The 19,415-nt window shown below is 49.5% G+C and overlaps 1 protein-coding gene across 1 annotated transcript in view; it reads right to left on the minus strand.

Moving 5' to 3' along the window:
• Nucleotides 1-1,568: 1,568 nt before the first annotated feature.
• The window catches only part of HDGFL2 (HDGF like 2), a 33,342-nt gene continuing 15,495 nt past the window's right edge, over nt 1,569-19,415 (minus strand). Inside the window, exons 5-16 of the mRNA XM_079960627.1 lie at nt 18,594-18,713; nt 16,480-16,551; nt 15,019-15,175; nt 12,350-12,428; nt 8,888-9,167; nt 8,123-8,220; nt 7,038-7,108; nt 6,821-6,891; nt 5,498-5,599; nt 4,977-5,196; nt 2,628-2,760; nt 1,569-2,239 (exon numbers count right to left, since the gene is read on the minus strand). Of these exons, the coding sequence (XP_079816753.1) occupies nt 2,149-2,239; nt 2,628-2,760; nt 4,977-5,196; nt 5,498-5,599; nt 6,821-6,891; nt 7,038-7,108; nt 8,123-8,220; nt 8,888-9,167; nt 12,350-12,428; nt 15,019-15,175; nt 16,480-16,551; nt 18,594-18,713 (1,494 nt within the window). The 3' untranslated portion in view covers nt 1,569-2,148. The remainder of the gene's footprint in view (nt 2,240-2,627; nt 2,761-4,976; nt 5,197-5,497; nt 5,600-6,820; nt 6,892-7,037; nt 7,109-8,122; nt 8,221-8,887; nt 9,168-12,349; nt 12,429-15,018; nt 15,176-16,479; nt 16,552-18,593; nt 18,714-19,415) is intronic.

The following is a 19,415-nucleotide window of genomic DNA, read 5'->3' on the forward strand; positions in this document are numbered from 1 at the left end:
CAAAAACAAAACGATGCTTCAGACAGTATTTCGGCAGTTTCATCCTCTAATCTGGATTCCGCCTGGATAAAGCAGTTTGGAATTAAGTCTGCTTCAGTTGTTTAAAAAATAGGAATAATCTGAAACTCACGCAGAGACACCCACACCCTACTGTGCTCCAAAAAGCCAAGACTCTCTTCCACTAACCTAAGGAGAGAGAAAAAGAGAGACGCATGGAGGAACACCGAAGTCCCATGAGAAGGTGTGGCCAAAACAGCCAACCGGCACTCACAGAGTGCCCTGTTGCATTTTGGAATTTGCCAAATCAGTAGCAGGAGTGGCGAGCGAGTGGAAAACCAACAGGACAGTGACGTGAAGAAATGGCATCTTTGCACCTGTGTGTGAAGGTTTTTGAGCCACGCTGTCACCCGCAGCCTTGGAGGGGGGGCAGGAAGAAAATCTGTGCTTTCTCAAACTGGCCTGCAAGGCACTGCTAAACGGAAGCCTCTATGATGCATTTGTCAAAGGGCAGGGGAGAGGAGACAGGATAGATGATAGACGATAGATGAGAGAGAGAGAGAGAGGCCTGCCTCTTCAGAGCTTCTCCATACTTTGTCGCTCAACTGCTGCCCAAGGTAGTTGCTGGCACTAAGAGCTCGTTGCAGAATTGACTGTGCTGCTTCAGACACCACTCTGAATGCTTCCCCTTGCCTAGTAAGCTTGCTAGCCAGTCTCCTGCCTACTCCCCTGTTTTCTACCTGCGGAGAGGTTTTTTGGTTTTGGTTTTTTTTTTTAAGACATAAAAAGACCAACACCACCATCCGCCCAATAACACAGCATTTGAAAAACGAAATGAAAATGCAAAACTGCTCAGCTAGTTTTGCACACACCAATGTCCTGCCTCGCCTCCTGATAGGGTAGAGACACAACCCACAAGGAGTTTTGGCTAGGCCAAGGCTGAAAGGCCAACAGCCCAGCGTTCTAGCCAGGCATTCTGGTATCTTTGAAGCAGTGCATGAGAGAATTATACTGTGCAGAAACCGACCCATATCAGCACAGTAAAACTTCTTGAAAGGCCTCTCTATCGCGGACGGAGAGGGTGGCGAACCAGCAACTATTGTAAGCAGCAGCGTCCCAGGGAGGAGGGGAGGCCCAATGGTGACAAAAAAAAAAAGAGAGCTGGGAAAACTCACTTAACACAACTCAGAATGGAGACAAAATCAGAGCTGGATGCCCTGCCAGGGCAACATAAGGAGAGAAGCCCAGCAGGATTTTACAACAGAGGAGGAAAATCTTTGGCCCTCCTAGATGTTGCTCAACTACAAATCCCATCAGCCCCAACGGCCCACATTGATGGAATCTGTACTTCTGCAACATCTGGAGCAGCGAGTGATCACCACGCCTTGTTTGAAATGCAAAACAGTCCAGACCCTGCAGAAACAGAATTAGACAGGCGACACCCTTGGAATCTGAAGCCACGGACCACCATAACCCTGGGGTGATTTAAGCACAATCTTTCTTCCCTCCCCCATCTCTCTCCCTTTCCCACCACCGAGAGAGAAACTCTAAATAAAGAAGTTTGACAAGGATGAATGGGATTTTCTTTTCATTAAAAAACAACCCTTTATATATTCATTTCACGTCTGTTGAAATCACAAGAGTAAAAGGGGCGGGATGGGTGGGGAGAGACTGGACAGAGTGGGGGAAATCAAAAACAGGGAACCAATACAAACATACATCGGTTGTGGGGCTGCCCCAGAAGTTCATAATCCTCCAAGGAGCGATAAGAGGACTGGGAAATGGGAGGGAGAGGAAGAGGAAGAGGAAGAGAAGAGGGCTCAGGGAGGAAGGGATATGACTTAGGAACAAGCTTCCCCAACCAGGTGCCCTCCAGGCACTGCTGGACTCCCAACTCCCATGAGCCCCCAGCTAGCACGGCCAACAGCCACGGGAGATGAGAGCAGAGGTCTAGGAAACGAAACGAAACGGAACCCGCACTCTGGGGGGCACCAAGTCAGGGAAGACCGACCTAGAACGTCATCTACTGTGTGGCTTGGAAAAGCATCTCTGAAAGACAGGGCAAGGCAGAGACCTCGCCTCCCCGGGGGCTGCAAGCGTCACAACCCGTCCGGCACTGCTTCTTCGCAGGGGCCTCCCCCCCCCTCGGTTTCAGCTCCCGTCGTCTTCCTCCACGGAGTCCGACTCCATCTGGATCTCCCGTTCTGCTCCTGCCCGCTCCGTCGCAGAATAGTCTTGCGTTCTGCAGTAGCACAGAGAGGAAGGGGTTGGGAGACAAGGAGGGACGAGAACAATCTTCTACCACCCCGAGGCAGGAAAACCAAGGTTTGGGGGCCTGAGTTAGGTGGGCTAGGAGCCTGACTCTGGATAATGCAGCCTCCTCTGATCCCAGTAAGGGTCTTTCCCCATCCCTTGGAAAAATAACCTCATTCTGACTTCTGCCCAAGTTTGTCCAATTCTAAATTCCAAAATTGGGTTATATGGACTGCAGGGATTTTCTTTTAACACTCCCCACCCTGGGAAATTCCCCTGACTCAACACTTTTCAGTGGCAGCCTCTGGGGTGTGGCGGCACGGCACCTCCTAAGCAGCACAACCAAACCCACAAGAAAAGGCAGAAAGAAGCCCTACTCGTTGTGGGTGTCTTCAGGGGAAGCCCCTCCCTTGACGTCCCCAGAAGTCCAATCTTCATCTCCGTCCTTGTTCTCTGTCACACCGTCTCCTTTCTGGGCTCCCGACTCCCCATTCACAGGAGCTGGGAGGTCTGGGGAAGAAAAGAGACGTCAACCCCAGGGGCGAGAGAACAGGAAGGGGCAACCCGTTGTCAGGAGTGTGGGTCAGCAATAAAAAAAACATGATATCAGTGAAGTTAACTCTTAATTCAAACAAACCAAAGCAGCGCAGACCTAGTGATCACAGCAACTCGTAGGTCTTGCCCCAATGAGGCAGTTGTGAGGACTTCCCACTGCTCTCTAAGGCTCCTCCTTACACTTCAAAACGACCTTTTGACAGATTAGAGAACTGGGCCAAAACAAACAAGATGAATTTTAACAGGGAGAAATGTAAAGTATTGCACTTGGGCAAAAAAAAATGAGAGGCACAAATACAAGATGGGTGACACCTGGCTTGAGAGCAGTACATGTGAAAAGGATCTAGGAGTCTTGGTTGACCACAAACTTGACATGAGCCAACAGTGTGACGCGGCAGCTAAAAAAGCCAATGCAATTCTGGGCTGCATCAATAGGAGTATAGCATCTAGATGAAGGGAAGTAATAGTGCCACTGTGTTCTGCTCTGGTCAGACCTCACCTGGAGTACTGTGTCCAGTTCTGGGCACCACAGTTCAAGAAGGACACTGACAAACTGGAACGTGTCCAGAGGAGGGCAACCGAAATGGCCAAAGACCTGGAAACGATGCCTTATGAGGAACGGCTAAGGGAGCTGGGCATGTTTAGCCTGGAGAAGAGGAGGTTAAGGAGGGATATGATAGCCATGTTCAAATATATAAAAGGATGTCACATAGAGGAGGGAGAAAGGTTGTTTTCTGCTGCTCCAGAGAAGCGGACACGGAGCAATGGTTCCAAACTACAAGAAAGAAGATTCCACCTAAACATCAGGAAGAACTTCCTGACAGTAAGAGCTGTTTGACAGTGGAATTTGCTGCCAAGGAGTGTGGTGGAGTCTCCTTCTTTGGAGGTCTTTAAGCAGAGGCTTGGCAACCATATGTCAGGAGTGCTCTGATGGTGTTTCCTGCTTGGCAGGGGGTTGGACTCGATGGCCCTTGTGGTCTCTTCCAACTCTATGATTCTATGATTCCTCCCCAAGGTCTTTCCCAAGCAGTTGCAAATTGTGCCTGCGCACAACCAGCCTCTGCTCTGCTTTTTTTTTAGTTTTGCCGTGTGTTCTAGGAGACCAGGGTCACGGGAGTAGCCAGGGGGTGCAGCTGCACCCCCTAATCAAGTAAATATAAAAATACCTGACTAACGGACCAGACACATTGCAGGTAAATTGGTTCTACCCCATCTAACATCCTACTCCCCCTAACATAAATCTTGGCTATGCCCATACCAGAGGGGAGGGGAGTTGGTCACAGCTGGAGGGGGAGACTCTCTGGATTCTTCAGCGGCCAGACTCCTCTCTGCCTCTTAGCCCCAAGTCCGAACTGCTCTCTGCCACAGCCTCTTCCTGCTCAGTAAACCCTGATGCCTCTTCCATTTCTGACACCTCCTCCTCTCATTCTTCTCCCTCTTCTCTCTCTGATCACTCATCAACATCACCATCCCACAAAAAAGTAAAGGACCGCTGGATAGTTAAGTCCTGTCAAAGGCGACTAAGGGGTTGCGGCGCTCATCTCGCTATCAGGCCGAGGGAGCCGGCGTTTGTCCACAGACAGCTTTCCGGGTCATGTGGCCAGCAGGACTAAACCACTTCTGGTGCAACGGGACACCGTGACGGAAGCCAGAGCGCACAGGTACGCCGTTTACCTTCCCGCTGGAGCGGAACCTATTTATCTACTTACACTGGTGTGCTTTCAAACTGCTAGGTTGGCAGGAGCTGGGACAGAGCAACGGGAGCTCATTCAGTCGCTGGGATTTGAACTGCCGACCTTCCGATCGGCAAGCCCAAGAGGCTCAGTGGTTTAGACCACAGCGCCACCCGCATCCCTATCATCATCCCACAACCGCTCCCCTGGCTTTGAGCCTTCTTCCCATGGGGTTTCCCTTGGGTGTTCCCGGGCTGGTGCCCTCCCACCACTCCCTCTGCATCCAGCCAGTCCCTGACATCTGTTATAGAAAGATTAAGCTCCTCCCAGTTCCTCCACCACTTCCCACTTGGGTTACCTGGCTGTGAAGGGTTGAGGAAGGCTGATTGAAGAGAGTGGGATCAATCTCAGAGTCCTTTCCCTGCCTGTCCCTCCCCTCCCCTCCCTCCCAACCAACCCCAATCCCACTCAGAGGGGGTCTTGCCACCAGCCTCTTACCAGCACTCATCTCTTCCTCGCCTGTCTCATGCTGCGTTTCTCCTTCAGGCAGCTTCTCCTTGCCTTTGTCCCCCTCCCCTTTGTCCTTCTCCTTCTCCGAATCAGTCCTGTTGACTTTCTGGTTCGCCCCGACCTTTGGCCCCAGGACGCGGGACTTCAGGCATGTGTAGACCTCGGCTGCCTTCTCCATCACTTCTTTGTTGGCCTTGTAACGCCGAATCTTATCACAAACAAACACGGCGTTTTAGACGCTTTCAAATTAGGCACGGTAGTGTAGATATAAAATGTAAAAGGCAATGGTACCTATTTATCTACTTGCACTGGTGTGCTTTTGAACTGCTAGGTTGGCAGGAGCTGAGACAGAGCAACGGGAGCTCACTCCGTCACACAGATTCGAACCGCCAACCTTCAGATTGGTAAGCCCAAGAGGCTCAGTGGTTTAGACCACAGTGCCACCTGCGTCCTCACGGCTGTGCACAAGTAGTGGGGCCTCCCCAATCCCACCCACCCCACCCTCTTACCTTTTTCAGAGTGGCCACGACGTTTGTGTGTTTTTGGAGGATCTGAGAGGTGACCTGAAGGCTGCCCAGTTCTTCCAACGCACTCAGACACCTCTTGACGTCCTAGAGAAACAGGATTTTGGGCACAGTGACCTTTTGGCCCACCGGAGCTTACACAAAAACTGCTTACACAGAATAACTATAATAACGACAAGAACAACAACAATTGTTCCAAAAGGACTGGGGCAAATTTATACTCTATATGAAAGAAAATTGAAAACAGTTGAATACGTTTGTAGGTTTAAGTTGAAATGTTTGGTAATGGGAAATTAAGGAGCCGATTTACTTATAAATAGGTGATTGTTAAAAGATTGATTTAAGGTAAAAGGTGAACTTAGGAATGTGGAGAAATTGGTAATGAGATACGGAAATCTGTTAGAGGGAAAGAAGGGTGTTGACGCTTTATTTAAGCAATGTCTTAAGTTATTTTTTGATACTGAAATGTAATAAAATATGGAAAGCTTAATAAAATTTATATTAAAAAAAAGAAGAATAATGGTAATGGTTATGATTAGCCGCCCATCTAACTGGGTTGCTCCAGCTGCTCTTGACAGCTCCCGACAAAATATTTGAAACACCATAAAACATCAAACATTAAAAACTTCCCCATACAGGACTGACTTCAGATGTCTTCTAAAAGTTGTATAATTACTCATCTCCTTGACATTTGTTGGGAGGACGTTCCACAGGGTGGGTGCCACTACCGAGAAGGCCCCCTTGCCTGGTTCCCTGTAACTTCACTTCTCACAGTGAGGGAACCACTAGAAGGTCCTTGGTGCTGGACCCCTAGCGATGGGGATGGAGACGCTCCTTCAGTTATACACTGTTTATACCGTTAGAAGCATCACCTGGGAATGTCCTGTTCCCTGGCCTGTGTCAATTCAAGAGTGCAGGTGGAAAAGGAGGAGGGTTGTATGTCTGGATGTTCCACTGCAGTTCATTGGATTGGAGAAGGGGGAAACAGTGGAACAAGAGACCCGTCTCCTCGGCTCCAGGACTGGGGGCGACCTGCGGCCCTCCACTTGTGGATGCACCTATAACTGCCATCAGCCCCAATCAGCATGTCTAACCGTCAGGAATGGCAGGGGTTGGAATCCTGCACCATTTGGACGGCAGAAGGACCCCCACACCTGCCTCAGGTGGGCATCACAGAAGAGTTTTCCAGCAGCAGAAACGGCAAGCAAATCCAAAGGACAGGCAGGAACATGCAGACAAGCCCGGGACTTGTAAGGAGAGCTTTCTGGGGGGGAAACAGGCTCAAAGGAGAGAGGGGCTCCAGCTTACCGGATTGTCGACTTTCAGAGCAAACTTGATCTCGCTGTGCAACTTTTGGAGTTTCTCCTCGATCGTGGGTTCTGCAGACAGCACAAAGGTTTTTTGAAAGCCGGGAAAAACAAGTCACTTCCCCACCTACCAACCCCATCACCAAAGCAAACTCACGCTCCAATCACATATCCCGTTTCTCTCTTTCTCCAGCCAGTTTTTTGTTTTTGTTTTTTACCTTTCTTCTTCTCCACCCTCCTTTCAGGAAGCACCTCTGACTTTTTCCGGCCTCGTTCTGCTTTCAAAGCTCTAGAGGCAGAAGAAAAAGAAGGTAAGAAGCAGAGCTGGTGCTAAGAAGAAGGCTGTGTCTACTCCATGCCTAGGGGGAAACCTGCAAACGGGCAACCCAACGCTCCCTAAAATGTCAAGGTCTGCAGCTAGTTGGTTTGATTACTGCAACGTGCCGTATGTGGGGCTGCCCCTGAAGGTGGTCCAGAAACTGGAGCTAACAAAGAACTGGCCGCAAGACTCTAAACTGGGACTGCTTGCTGGGCACATTCCTTGCCAGTAATAAAAGGACTTCACTGGTCACCAAACTGTTTCCAAGCTCGATTCAAGACCCAAGATCTGAATGATTTGGACGGGCCAATAAATGGGCAAGGGAAAGTTGCATTGACAAATTCAGTTCTCAATGTGTTTGGAGGAAACTCCTACCAAAGGGAACGTACGTTTAATGCTTGGCACTAGTTTTCTCTCCCAGCTCACTACAGCAGCTCTCCCTAGGTATGTTGTGAGCTGCCCTGAGATTTACGGGTGAAGGGTGGAGAATGAAGAATAAAGAAGAATGAAGAAGAGAAAAGTTGCCCCAAGCAGTTTAATCAAACTACATTAAACCTCCCTCCTCAAAGCATGTTGGGAACTGACTCAGGTATACTAGGCTGAGGTATACGGCTTCAGCCCAGTAGACCTGTAGGAGCGTCTCCACCCCCATCGTTCAACCCAGACAACTGAGGTCCAGCTCTGATGGCCTTCTGGTTGTTCCCTCCCTGCGAGAAGTGAGGTTACAGGGAACCAGGCAGAGGGCCTTCTCGGTGGTGGCACCCTCCCTGTGGAACGCCCTCCCATCAGATGTCAAGGAAATAAGCAACTATCTGACTTTTAGGAGACATCTGAAGGCAGCCCTGTTTAGGGAAGTTTTTAATGTCTGATGTTCTATCATGTTTTTAATATTCTGTTGGGAGCCGCCCAGAGTGGCTGGAGAAATCCAGGCAGATAGGCGGGCTATAAATAATAAATTTATGATTATTATGATTATTATATAACCTGTTCCGGGTCTTCTCTTCTCCTTGGCCCCTCTTCTCCTTTTGACTCTGTTTCCTCGAGATCTCGGAGGACTGCTGCTTCTTCAGGGGCTTTTTCACCTGGAGGGGGGAAGAAAACGAGAATGTCACAAGATAGGCTATCACATCCCAGTGAAAAACCTCCCAGGCTTCCCCTGCTCTTTGATCTTTGCAGGGCTATGGTAAAATAGCTGCTTTCCTATGTACAAGATCAGGACTGCAATGCCACTCCCTCTATGAACTAACCCAGACACTTCCGTCGTCATCTGAGGCCCAGCCAGGGAAGGCAAGAGAACGGGCCTTTTCAGTGGTCTCACTGCAGGGACGCGGGTGGCGCTGTGGGTTAAACCACAGAGCCTAGGACCCGCCGATCAGAAGGTCAGCGGTTCGAATCCCCGTGACGGGGTGAGCTCCCGTTGCTCGGTCCCTGCTCCTGCCAACCTAGCAGTTCGAAAGCACATCAAAGTGCAAGTAGATAAGTAGGTACCACTCCGGTGGGAAAGTAAACGGTGTTTCTGTGTGCTACTCTGGTTCGCCAGAAGCGGCTTTGTCATGCTGGCCACATGACCCGGAAGCTGTACGCTGGTTCCTTTGGCCAATAAAGCGAGATGAGAACCGCAACCCCAGAGTCAGTCACGAACTGGACCTAATGGTCGTGTCCCTTTAGCTTATTATTATTCTTATTATTAGATGAAGTTCAGCCTGGCCCCTTTCCCAGGGTGCTCCCATCCCTGCCTTGCCAGCTCACCTCTTTCTCCACTTCTGAGTCGGAAGACGATGGGGCCTTGGGCCGCCCCTTCTTGCTCTTCTTGGGGACCTCGTTGTCCACACTGCTGTCGCTGTCTGAGTGCTCCACCTCCCCCTTCTCGGCCTTCTCCTTTTTCCGCTCCTTCTCTTCCCGCTCCTGCTCCCGGAGGCGGCGCAGCTCCTCCTCCTGCTCGCGCTTCCGCTTCTCCTCCAGCTCCCGGCGGCGCTCCTCGTCGCGGCGCTTCCACTCACTGATGCGGTCCACGTCGCTGTCACTGTCGCTGGGAGGGGAAGCAGGCAAGGAAAGAGACAATAAATGACTGTGGGCGAATCGGGGTGTGAGCTCCCGGCTACTCCCAAGCACCAGACTTGTTAAAAAGATTGAACGGTGCCTTGATGTGGCGACCGTGGCAAGCCACATCATTGAATGTCCTGCATAAATGCTACCAGACTAGTCTGTCCTTTATTTCAGTTGCCTCCACTGCTTGGTCCCTAGCTCAGAGAGAGCTGAGAGGTAAGAGGTGAACTTGTTCAGACAGAGAGAGTGGAAAGATATACATTTGTGGCTGCATATATATATGGGAGAAGGGCAATGACAGGCCTAGACAGCATCTTGAGAAGTAGAGACATCACCTTGCCAACAAAGGTCCGTATAGTTAAAGCTATGGTTTTCCCAGTAGTGATGTATGGAAGTGAGAGCTGGACCATCAAGAAGGCTGATCGCCGAAGAATGGATGCGTTTGAATTCTGGTGCTGGAGGAGACTCTTCAGAGTCCCATGGACTGCAAGAAGATCAAACCTCTCCATTCTGAAGGAAATCAGCCCTGAGTGCTCACTGGAAGGACAGATCCTGAAGCTGAGGCTCCAGTACTTTGGCCACCTCATGAGAAGAGAAGACTCCCTGGAGAAGACCCTGATGTTGGGAAAGATGGAGGGCACAAGGAGAAGGGGGCGACAGAGGACGAGATGGTTGGATAGTGTTTTCGAGGTTACCAGCATGAGTCTGACCAAGCTGCGGGGGGCAGTGGAGGACAGGAGTGCCTGGCGTTCTCTGGTCCATGGGGTCACGAAGAGTTGGACACGACTAAACGACTAAACAACAACAACATATGTGAGTGTGTATTTTCTTCCTCTAATCTGGATTCCGACTGGATAAAGCAGTTTGGAATTAAGTCTGCTTTAGTTGTTAAAATAACAGTAATACAGTGGTACCTCGGGTTACATACGCTTCAGGTTACAGACTCTGCTAACCCAGAAATAGTACCTCGGGTTAAGAACTTTGCTTCAGGATGAGAACAGAAATCGTGCTCCGGCGGCGCAGCGGCAGCAGGAGGCCCGAGTGTAACCCGAGGTATGACTGTATTTCTTTTAAGTCTATCTCCATTCCCTCCTCCTCTTCGTGAATTGCTATCTGAGAGAAGTTGCATTACAAGAAGTTCCTGCAGATATTATTACTATTATTATTAAATTTATATGCCACCCATCTAACAGGGTTGCCCCAGCCACTCTGGGCAGCTCCCGACAAGATATTAAGAATGCAACGAAACATCAAACATTTAGAACTTTGCTATATGGTGCTGCCTTCAGATGTCTTCTAAAAGCCATATAGGTGTTCCCTGTAGCTTCGCTTCTTGCAGGGAGGGAACTGGCAGAAGACTGCGCATCAGTGTCTGGGCTGTAGAGACGATGGGGGTGGAGATGCTCCTTCAGGTATACAGTGGTACCTCGGGTTACATACGCTTCAGGTTACATACACTTCAGGTTACAGACTCCGCTAATCCAGAAATAGTGCTTCAGGTTAAGAACCTTGCTTCAGAATGAGAACAGAAATCGTGCTCCGGTGGCGCAGCAGCAGCAGCAGGGGGCCCCATTAGCTAAAGTGGTGCTTCAGGTTAATAACAGTTTCAGGTTAAGAACGGACCTCCAGAACGAATTAAGTACTTAACCCGAGGCACCACTGTTATCTGAAACTCACACAGACACCCACACCCTACTGTGCTCCAAAAAGCCAAGACTCTCTTCCACTAACCTAAGGAGAGAGAAAAAGAGACGCACAGAGGAACACAGAATTCGTAAGTCCCATGTGAAGGCGTGACCCAAGCTTCCTTAACCATGACCCTTGTTTTTGAGACTACAATTAACAGCATCCCTGACCACTGGTCCTGCTAGCTAGGGATCATGGGAGTTGTAGGCCAAAAAAACCATCCGGAGGGCCGAGGTTAAGGAAGCCTGGCGTGGCCACAACAGCCAACCGGCACTCACAGAGTGCATTCTGGAATTTGCCAAATCAGTAGCAGGAGTGGCGAGCGAGTGGAAAATCAACAGGACAGTGACATGTGAAGAAATGGCATCTTTGCACCTGTGGGTGAAGGTTTTTGAGCCACGCTGTCACCCGCAGCCTGGGGGGGGGGGGTTAGGAAGAAAAATCTGTGCTTTCTCAAACTGGCCTGCAAGGCACTGCTAAACGGAAGCCTCTATGATGCATTTGTGAAAGGGCAGGGGAGAGGAGACAGGATAGATGAGAGAATAATAATAATAATAATAATAATAATAATAATAATAATAATAATAATAATAATTTATTTGTACCCTGCCCATCTGGCTGGGTCTCCCCAGCCACTCTGGGCAGCTTCCAACAAAGATTAAAAATACATTAAAATGTCACACATTAAAAACTTCCATGAGCCTTCAGATGTCTTCTAAATGTCAGGTAGTTGTTTATCTCTTTGACATCTGGTGGGAGGGCGTTCCACAGGGCGGGCGCCACTACCGAGAAGGCCCTCTGCCTGGTTCCCTGTAGCTTTGCTTCTCGCAGTGAGGGAACTGCCAGAAGGCCCATGGAGCTAGACCTCACGTGTCCAGGCAGAACGATGGGGGTGGAGATGCTCCTTCAGGTACACTGGGCCGAGGCCGTTGAGGGCTTTAAAGGTCAACACCAACATTTTGAATTGTGGTAGTAAATGCACAGGCAGGCAGGCAAGAACACTTCCTGATCTGCCTCTCCAGCGCTGCTCCATACTTTGTGAGAAGAAGAGGTGCACTTGTGCAGAGAGAGAGAGTGGAAATATATAACGTACATTTGTGACTGCATATATCTGAGTGTGAGTGTGTGTGTGTGTGTGTAAAAGAGAGAGGGAAAGAGGAATGTTCTCTGTTGTTATCAGACAGCAATAGCGCTTAGTGTGTGTGACTAATCACTGAGTGACCTCCAGAGTCAGGACCAGCTGGACATAGGGGATTTCCCGACAAGTACAACGTTATCGGGAGGGCCTTCCAAATTCTCTCCCAAATTCTGTGCTATGCCATCGCACCCCCAACAGCCATTTTGCAATTGATGCCCACAGCACCTTCTCTACACTCGAGACGTGCCTGCTGGTACGGTGAGGTTAGCGGATCCCTGCTCTAGGTTCCCGCATTAAACAGCGATGGCCGCGGTGCTCACGACAGCCCCACCTTCGCTCACCTGTCGCTGCTGGAGCTGCTAGGAAGCCTCTCTGCCTTAGGTTTCCTCCCGCGAGGCTTCGGGGGCGGCTTTTCCGCTGCTGCCGGGGGGAGAGGAAGGAGTCGAGAATTAGCTATAGCCATCTCCTAGCCACCCAGTTCCTCAAGTGAAGCAACCCGCCCGCATCCCATGAAAAAAGCTGCAGTCTTTTCCTGTGACTCGGGGAAGGGCATGAGCGACACAGGAACTCGGCTGCGGCGGAGGGGGAGAAGGGAAGCAGGTTCACTCCTTCCCTCGAACCCCTTCCATTTGGACTGGGCATTGCAGGTGCCCGAGTTTGCTTCCGTGGTGCTGTGGGTTAAACCACAGAGCCTAGGACTTGCCGATCAGAAGGTCGGCGGTTCGAATCCCCGCGACGGAGTAAGCTCCCGTTGCTCGGTCCCTGCTCCTGCCAACCTAGCAGTTCAAAAGCACGTCAAAGTGCAAGTAGATAAATAGGTACCGCTGCAGCGGGAAGGTAAACGGCGTTTCCGTTCGCTGCTCTGGTTCGCCAGAAGCGGCTTAATCATGCTGGCCACATGACCTGGAAGCTGTCTGTGGACAAACGCCGGCTCCCTCGACCAATAAAGCGAGATGAGCGCCGCAACGCCCGAGTCGGTCACGACTGGACCTAACAGTCAGGGGTCCATTTACCCTACTCTTTCCTTTGCATCGTGCATGTAGACCATTAAGCTTGAGAGGGAACGATCTATCTTATTGATGTAAAAATGCTTCCAATGGGCGAGGGAACCAGCGAATAGGAAGAGTCCTGCTAGATCAGTCCAGTCCAGCAATCCCTCAGCTTACACAGGGGTTACGTTCTGGGGGTCGCGCCTAAAGCCAAAATTGCATATAGTCAAAACACATTGGGTGCAATGTGCCCAAGCCTTTTTCCTTGGGCGCCTGGCCTCTTTCCACCCTCTTTTTTATTTTTTTTTATTTTTTGCCAAGTGCATAAAGCTGGATGTGCGCAAGTTGTGGGCTTACTGTTCCCAGTTTCTAGTGCCTCTTGGAATCCCGCAAACAGGGAGAGAAACAGTCGTCCCGCATCAAATGACACTCAGGTGTCTACCGACGCACACACCTGCTTACAGAACCATTCTCTTGATCCCTTGAGAAGGATCTCCTGCTTTTAGCCTTGTATTATTCTTAGCATACTGTTCTATGGTGCATTTGGGATTTCGCACTTTGCAAACAGCTTAGAAGATGGTCTAGGCATTAGGCAGTATGTACAGTGGTGCCCCGCAAGACGAATGCCTCGCAAGACGAAAAACTCGCTAGACGAAAGGGTTTTCCGTTTTTCGAGGTGCTTCGCAAGACGAATTTCCCTATGGGCTTGCTTCGCAAGACGAAAACGTCTTGTGGGTTTGCTTCCTTTTTCTTAAAGCCGTTAATACCCGGGGAATCCGCGCTCCGCAAGACAAAAAAATCGCAAGACGAAGCAACTTGCGGAACGAATTAATTTCGTCTTGCGAGGCACCACTGTAAATCGATAAACAGCAGCAGCAGTCGTAGTGCTGGTACAGTAATGATAATAGGTCATTTACTTCTGAGTTTTCCATCTGTTTTTTTACGCACCAGAAGGTATGTAATCTCCTCCTCTTTCCCTCACAAGGACAAATGTGCCCGATGAACCCATGGCATGCTACAGCAGACCCAGGGGACAATATTCATTGCGCTTGTCCTCCCCAGATCTGCTTCAGAGGGTTGGGAGTGCCCACAGAACAGATGGGGGGGGAGTTTTGTCATGCAAGAAGAAATCTTTGTCAGGAAAGGAACAGGTTGCTTGGCAATACAATGGAAGGAATACAAGAAACGACCAATTGACACGCCAATTGACACACGACCACACCCAACCTGGAAGTGACTTTAGAAATGGCAAAAACAGCCCAGGAAGGGCAAAAAAAGGCACGAAAGCAGTGCCCGGCAATCCCACAAGACTTTGCAAGTGCAACCCTAAGAGCCTTTGCAACAGATCATTGAAGAGTTGGGAGTTTGAGCAAAGAGGTTTGGAGGGAGTGGTTGTGGCAGAGCTTGGCCAGCCTGGTAAGCACTGCTGGGTTTTTTAAGGGGGTTTCCAGAGGTTCAGAGGGCGTTTGCAGGCTTTTCCAACCGTATTTCCAAATACATGCCATTTCACCGGCGAGCCGTAACCCCCTGTGCAGGGGAGTTGCCTGCACAGCATAGCATTAAAGGCAAATGTTTCGCCGGCAGCACAAGGCCTTCCGCTTGCACAATGGAACGTTCACCCGCCCCCCACAAGTCTGCCCGGAAGACTTGACTGACAGCACACATGGAGGAGAGGGCAAGAAATCCTGTTGCACAAGCAGAAAGCCTTGTGAGTAAGTGGGACTAGCCGCAACCGAACACCCCACAGTTCTCTCTTGCTCAGCAGGGATGTGGAGGTGGGAAGCATGAGAAGTCAGAGAGCAGCTGCTGGCACTGCTGGGAGCTGGTCCAAAACAGCTGGACGTAGCAGCCTGCAAGAGCCAGGTTTAACCCTAACATGGGGGGGCTGCTGAAGAAGTACCTATTTCATGCCAAGACAGCCAAAGAAGATTTTTGAAGGCATCAACTCACCCTTTGGACAAAAACACACAACACACACCCATAAACGGGCCGAGCTACGGGAAGAAAACCAGGTCGCCTACCCGGCTTCCGTCCCCGGGAGGGCTTCTTGACGGACTCGTCCGAGTTGGAGTCGGAATCAGACTTGGGTGTGGGAGCCTTGGCATTCTCTCTGTCGTCGTCATCCTCCTCTTCCTCCGAATCAGCCTTGGCATCTGAGTCGGAGCCTGATTCGATTTTCTGCCAAGACACAAGAGCATGTGTGTGCCTCCCTGGCCAATGATCGATCAGGGCACGAAAGGAACAGGGTCAACTTGCCCACCACTCGGCAGCTGTGTTCCAAAATCTCCTGCATCCTAGTTCGACGGACCGCTAACCACTACACCACAGTGGCTTCCTAGGGTCCTTCTGGGTCATTCCATGCCACGTAATCCAGTGACTTTCACCTTACCATTTTATATTGGTTTCAGTTTCCTAAAAGTAGTATAAGAGAAGTTCCCAAATCTCAGTTTTTAATTTTTTTATCTCACCCTGTTGTTGAGTTATGAGGGTTTGAAATTTCAAAAAAACCAACAACACCCAAAAAGCCTGACAATTTTGGTCTTGCTAGACTACACAAAAACCTTAAAAGCTCAGGCCAGAATTGAGATACAGTCAAACCTCAGTTGTCGAATGTAATCCGTTCCGGAAGAGAGAGATAAAACTTTATTCATGTTAGCCAACGGCCATAGCAACAATAAAACATTGCAGTACATGCAAAAAAGGAAATTTGATATAAAAGCACAATTTAAAGTCCTGAATCAGCCGTCAGTTAGTGGCCCTTATTCTGATTGCCCCTGCTATGAACCTAGGAACCTTTGCTGTTATCTATTTTGATCTGATAGAAGAAAGGACATTGTGAATCCGTTCGGGAAGCCCATTTGGCTTCCGAAATGTTCAACAACTGAGGCGCAGCTTCCGACTGGATGAAGGAGCTTCCTGCACTAAGGCAGAAGCTGCGTTGGATGTTCGGCTTCCGAAAAACTTTCAAAAACTGGAACATTTACTCCCGGGGTTTTCGGCGTTTGGGAGCCGAGGTTTGACTGCATTTCAAAACTAAAAATACCAATCTCTTCAAAACTTCATGGGCTTGAATACAGTATGTCACATGATGGACTTTAAATTTTAAATGTAAGTTTTACAAATTTTAAAAGCGATTTTAAAAAATGGAATATGATTTTAAAATCCCCCCAAAAGGATTATTTCATATGTCTAAGAGCTCCCTGCCAAATTTCATCTTGGAATCTCAATGAGATCACATTTTTTTAAAAAAATATTTTGCACACCCACGCCTGCCTTATAGGGTTCTATTTAGGATAAATGGGTCTTCTTGGGAGTGAAATGTAACAGAATAAGCAATACTTCAAACCATAGCATCAGTTACTTCAGGCATTTCTTTAAAAAGCTGTTCGATTAAAAGGTTATCTGAAAAGCTGGTTTTTCTTTTAAAAACAGGCTCCTAAGTCCTTTTTTTTTATAAGGCCTGTATTTAAAGGGCCCTTTACCTTTTTCTTCCAGCCGCCTGCAGCTGCCCTTCGTGGAGCCCTTGGCGGAGGCTTCTTCTCTGGAGTGAAGTCCTGCAAAGGGAGACACAGGAATTTAGATTTGAGGCCAACCCCCCCTGACCTGTCACAGAGGAAGAGGGAAATATTCTAGTTTTTTTAAAGCAGTCTACACGGGGACCTTTTAAGCAAAAAGCCACCTGATTTCGGGCACGAAACTAGGATTCACAGACTGATCAGAACCATTATCCCTACTTGACGGGCATAGAAAATGGGCACAGCTAGGCCTAAAGGCCACGTTCCTCTATGCAGAGCTCAGGTGCCTACAAGGTAAGCACAGTGCCAATCGCAACAGCAGTAGCTGGAGTAACACCAGCCTAATTCACAAATTCCCCCCTTTGCAGGGCTGCTTCGCGGAGGGCTGGATGGGATGACGACCAGGGTCCCTTCCAACTGCAAAATTCTGGCGCGGGAGAGTTCGGATGCAGGATCGTGCCTCCTGCACCCGCCCCAACCATCCCCCGAAACAGCAGCCACCTTAATACAATAATAATTAATTAATTATTGTACCTCGCCCATCTGACTGGGTTGCCCTAGCCACTCTAGGAGCCATGGCAATAGGTAAAAGGTAAAGGTAAAGGACCCCTGGATGGTTAAGTCCAGTCAAAGGCGACTATGGGCTTGCGGCGCTCATCTCGCTTTCAGGCCGAGGGAGCCGGCGTTTGTCCACAGACAGCTTTCCGGGTCATGTGGCCAGCAGGACTGAACTGCTTCTGGTGCACGGAGGACCGTGACAAGTGCCAGAGTGAACGAAAATGACGTTTACCTTCCCGCCGCAGTGGTACCTATTTATTTACTTGCACTGGCGTGCTTTTGAACTGCTGGGTTGGCAGGAGCTGGGACAGAGCAACGGGAGCTCACCCCGTCGCGGGGATTTGAACCACTGACCTTCTTATCAGGAGGCCCAAGTGCAGGCGTCAGCAACCTAACACCCATGGGCCACAAGCGGCCCACAGGGGTCGTTTAACTGGCCCACGAGCCACCCCTGAACCAAGGCGCCCGCTTGGTGAGTCTCCGCCCACTGCGTTAAACTGGCACAACACGGCACGGGGAATCACTTCTGCGCAGACACCGGAAATCGCGGAGGCGCACGCTCACGCACTATTCAGCCTACGGAGGGATCTCCGCTAGAGTGAACCGGCTGAGGTGAGGTAAACCTTGCCGACCCCCGCCCAAGAGGCTCAGGGATTTAGACCACAGCGCCACCCGCCATCCATTCATAAGAATACAAAGTCTTACTATCCTCTATTTTTTACTTAACACAATGCCTATACCGGTTGTTTGTAATAAAACCTCTGAGCTGTTTACAATGTACCATATTTTCCCATGTATAAGACGCCTCTTGTTTTTGGGGACTCCAAATCAAGAAAATGGAGGAAGATTGTATCCGTGTGTAAGACGATCCCCAATTTCAAACACATTTTATAAAGAAAAAAACCCTAGTCTTATACACGGAAAAATACGGTATTTAAATTATAGGAGGTGCCATCTAAAAGATTGATTTTTTTGCTTATAGCTATACAATACCCTCATTACGTTCTTTCTAATTAGTTCATGCCCCAGAAATCAAATCTCTGTCTCATCAGAAGACAGCATTCAACACTATAGCCCCTTCGTTTCAGAAGAAACCCTCCAGCTAGAAAGGCACACGCTAATATTGTACGGATTTCTGCGTGCTGGGGGAGGAGAGGAGAGTTTTTATATCAGCAGGCATGTCCGGAATGTTAATTTTAATGTGACCACTTTTTAAAATCCACTGTTTTATGTTGCACATTATTCTGTATTTTATTTCGCTGCGCATCACTTAAGAAATCACAGGCCACCTAAGCTCACTGTCTACACTGACTGGCAGAAGCTCTCCAAGCTTTCTATAAATCTGTTAAATAGTAACAATCAATGAGCATCTCTCACAACCAGGGACTGGGCTCTACAAAAGGTAAATAAACCTGCCCCAAGTTGTCCAGGGTTTCATATGCCAATAACAGGATCTGCCAGACTCCCCCCATCAAAACCACACTTGCCACCTAGCCCTCCAGCCCAGATCAGTTGAAACTCACCTGGTCGCTGTACTTCTCAGACTCAGAGGAGCTTTCGGAGTTTTCCTCCTCCTCCGACGGCGATGGAGTGGCCTGGTCGAGGTCACTGGATGATTTCCGCGGCCGTTTCGCCGCTGGCATCTGAAACAGGGGAGAGGGAAAAGGACGGGGATGACTTGCTAAGCAAAACAAGGGAAATGCCTTCTCTTTGTAGGGGGGGAAAAGTATCAGCTCTAGGCAGCGAGACTGGAAAAACATGAGGAGCCCTGCCAGTGGTCCATCTGTTCTCACAGTGGCCAACCAGATACACTAACCCAGGGTTCACCAAACTTGGGTCTCCAGCTGTTTTTGGACCACAGTTCCCATCATCCCTGACAACTGGTCATGCTAGCTGGGGATGATGGGAGTTGTAGTCCAAAAGCAGCTGGAGACCCAACTTTGGGAAACCTCCAATGCAACAGTACACAACAGTCAGACTCTCTCCTCCAGTAGCAGGCACTCATATGGCAACAACATTAAACTTAAAAAAGCTTCTCTGTACATGGCTGCCCTTCAGACTGCTTCTGACAGTTCCAAAGCAGACCCTCTCTTCTTTGGGGCAAACAGCTGCTGTGAACTTCTTTGCCAGGGCTGGAATACTCTTATGGCAGCCGTGCTGCAGACCGCCCCCCATCAAAAATACCCTCTGCGTTACAGCACCTATAAATGTCACACTGCTATGTAACAAAAATGTTACAGAGCTAGGGAATATGAAGGAATGTCTCCACCTGCATCGTTCAGCCCGGACACCGAGGTCCAGCTCTGAGGGCCTACTGGAGGTTCCCTCCCTGCGAGAAGTGTGGT

The sequence above is a fragment of the Podarcis cretensis genome, assembly GCF_951804945.1.
Source record: "Podarcis cretensis genome assembly, chromosome: 18".
Classification (NCBI taxonomy): domain Eukaryota; kingdom Metazoa; phylum Chordata; class Lepidosauria; order Squamata; family Lacertidae; genus Podarcis; species Podarcis cretensis.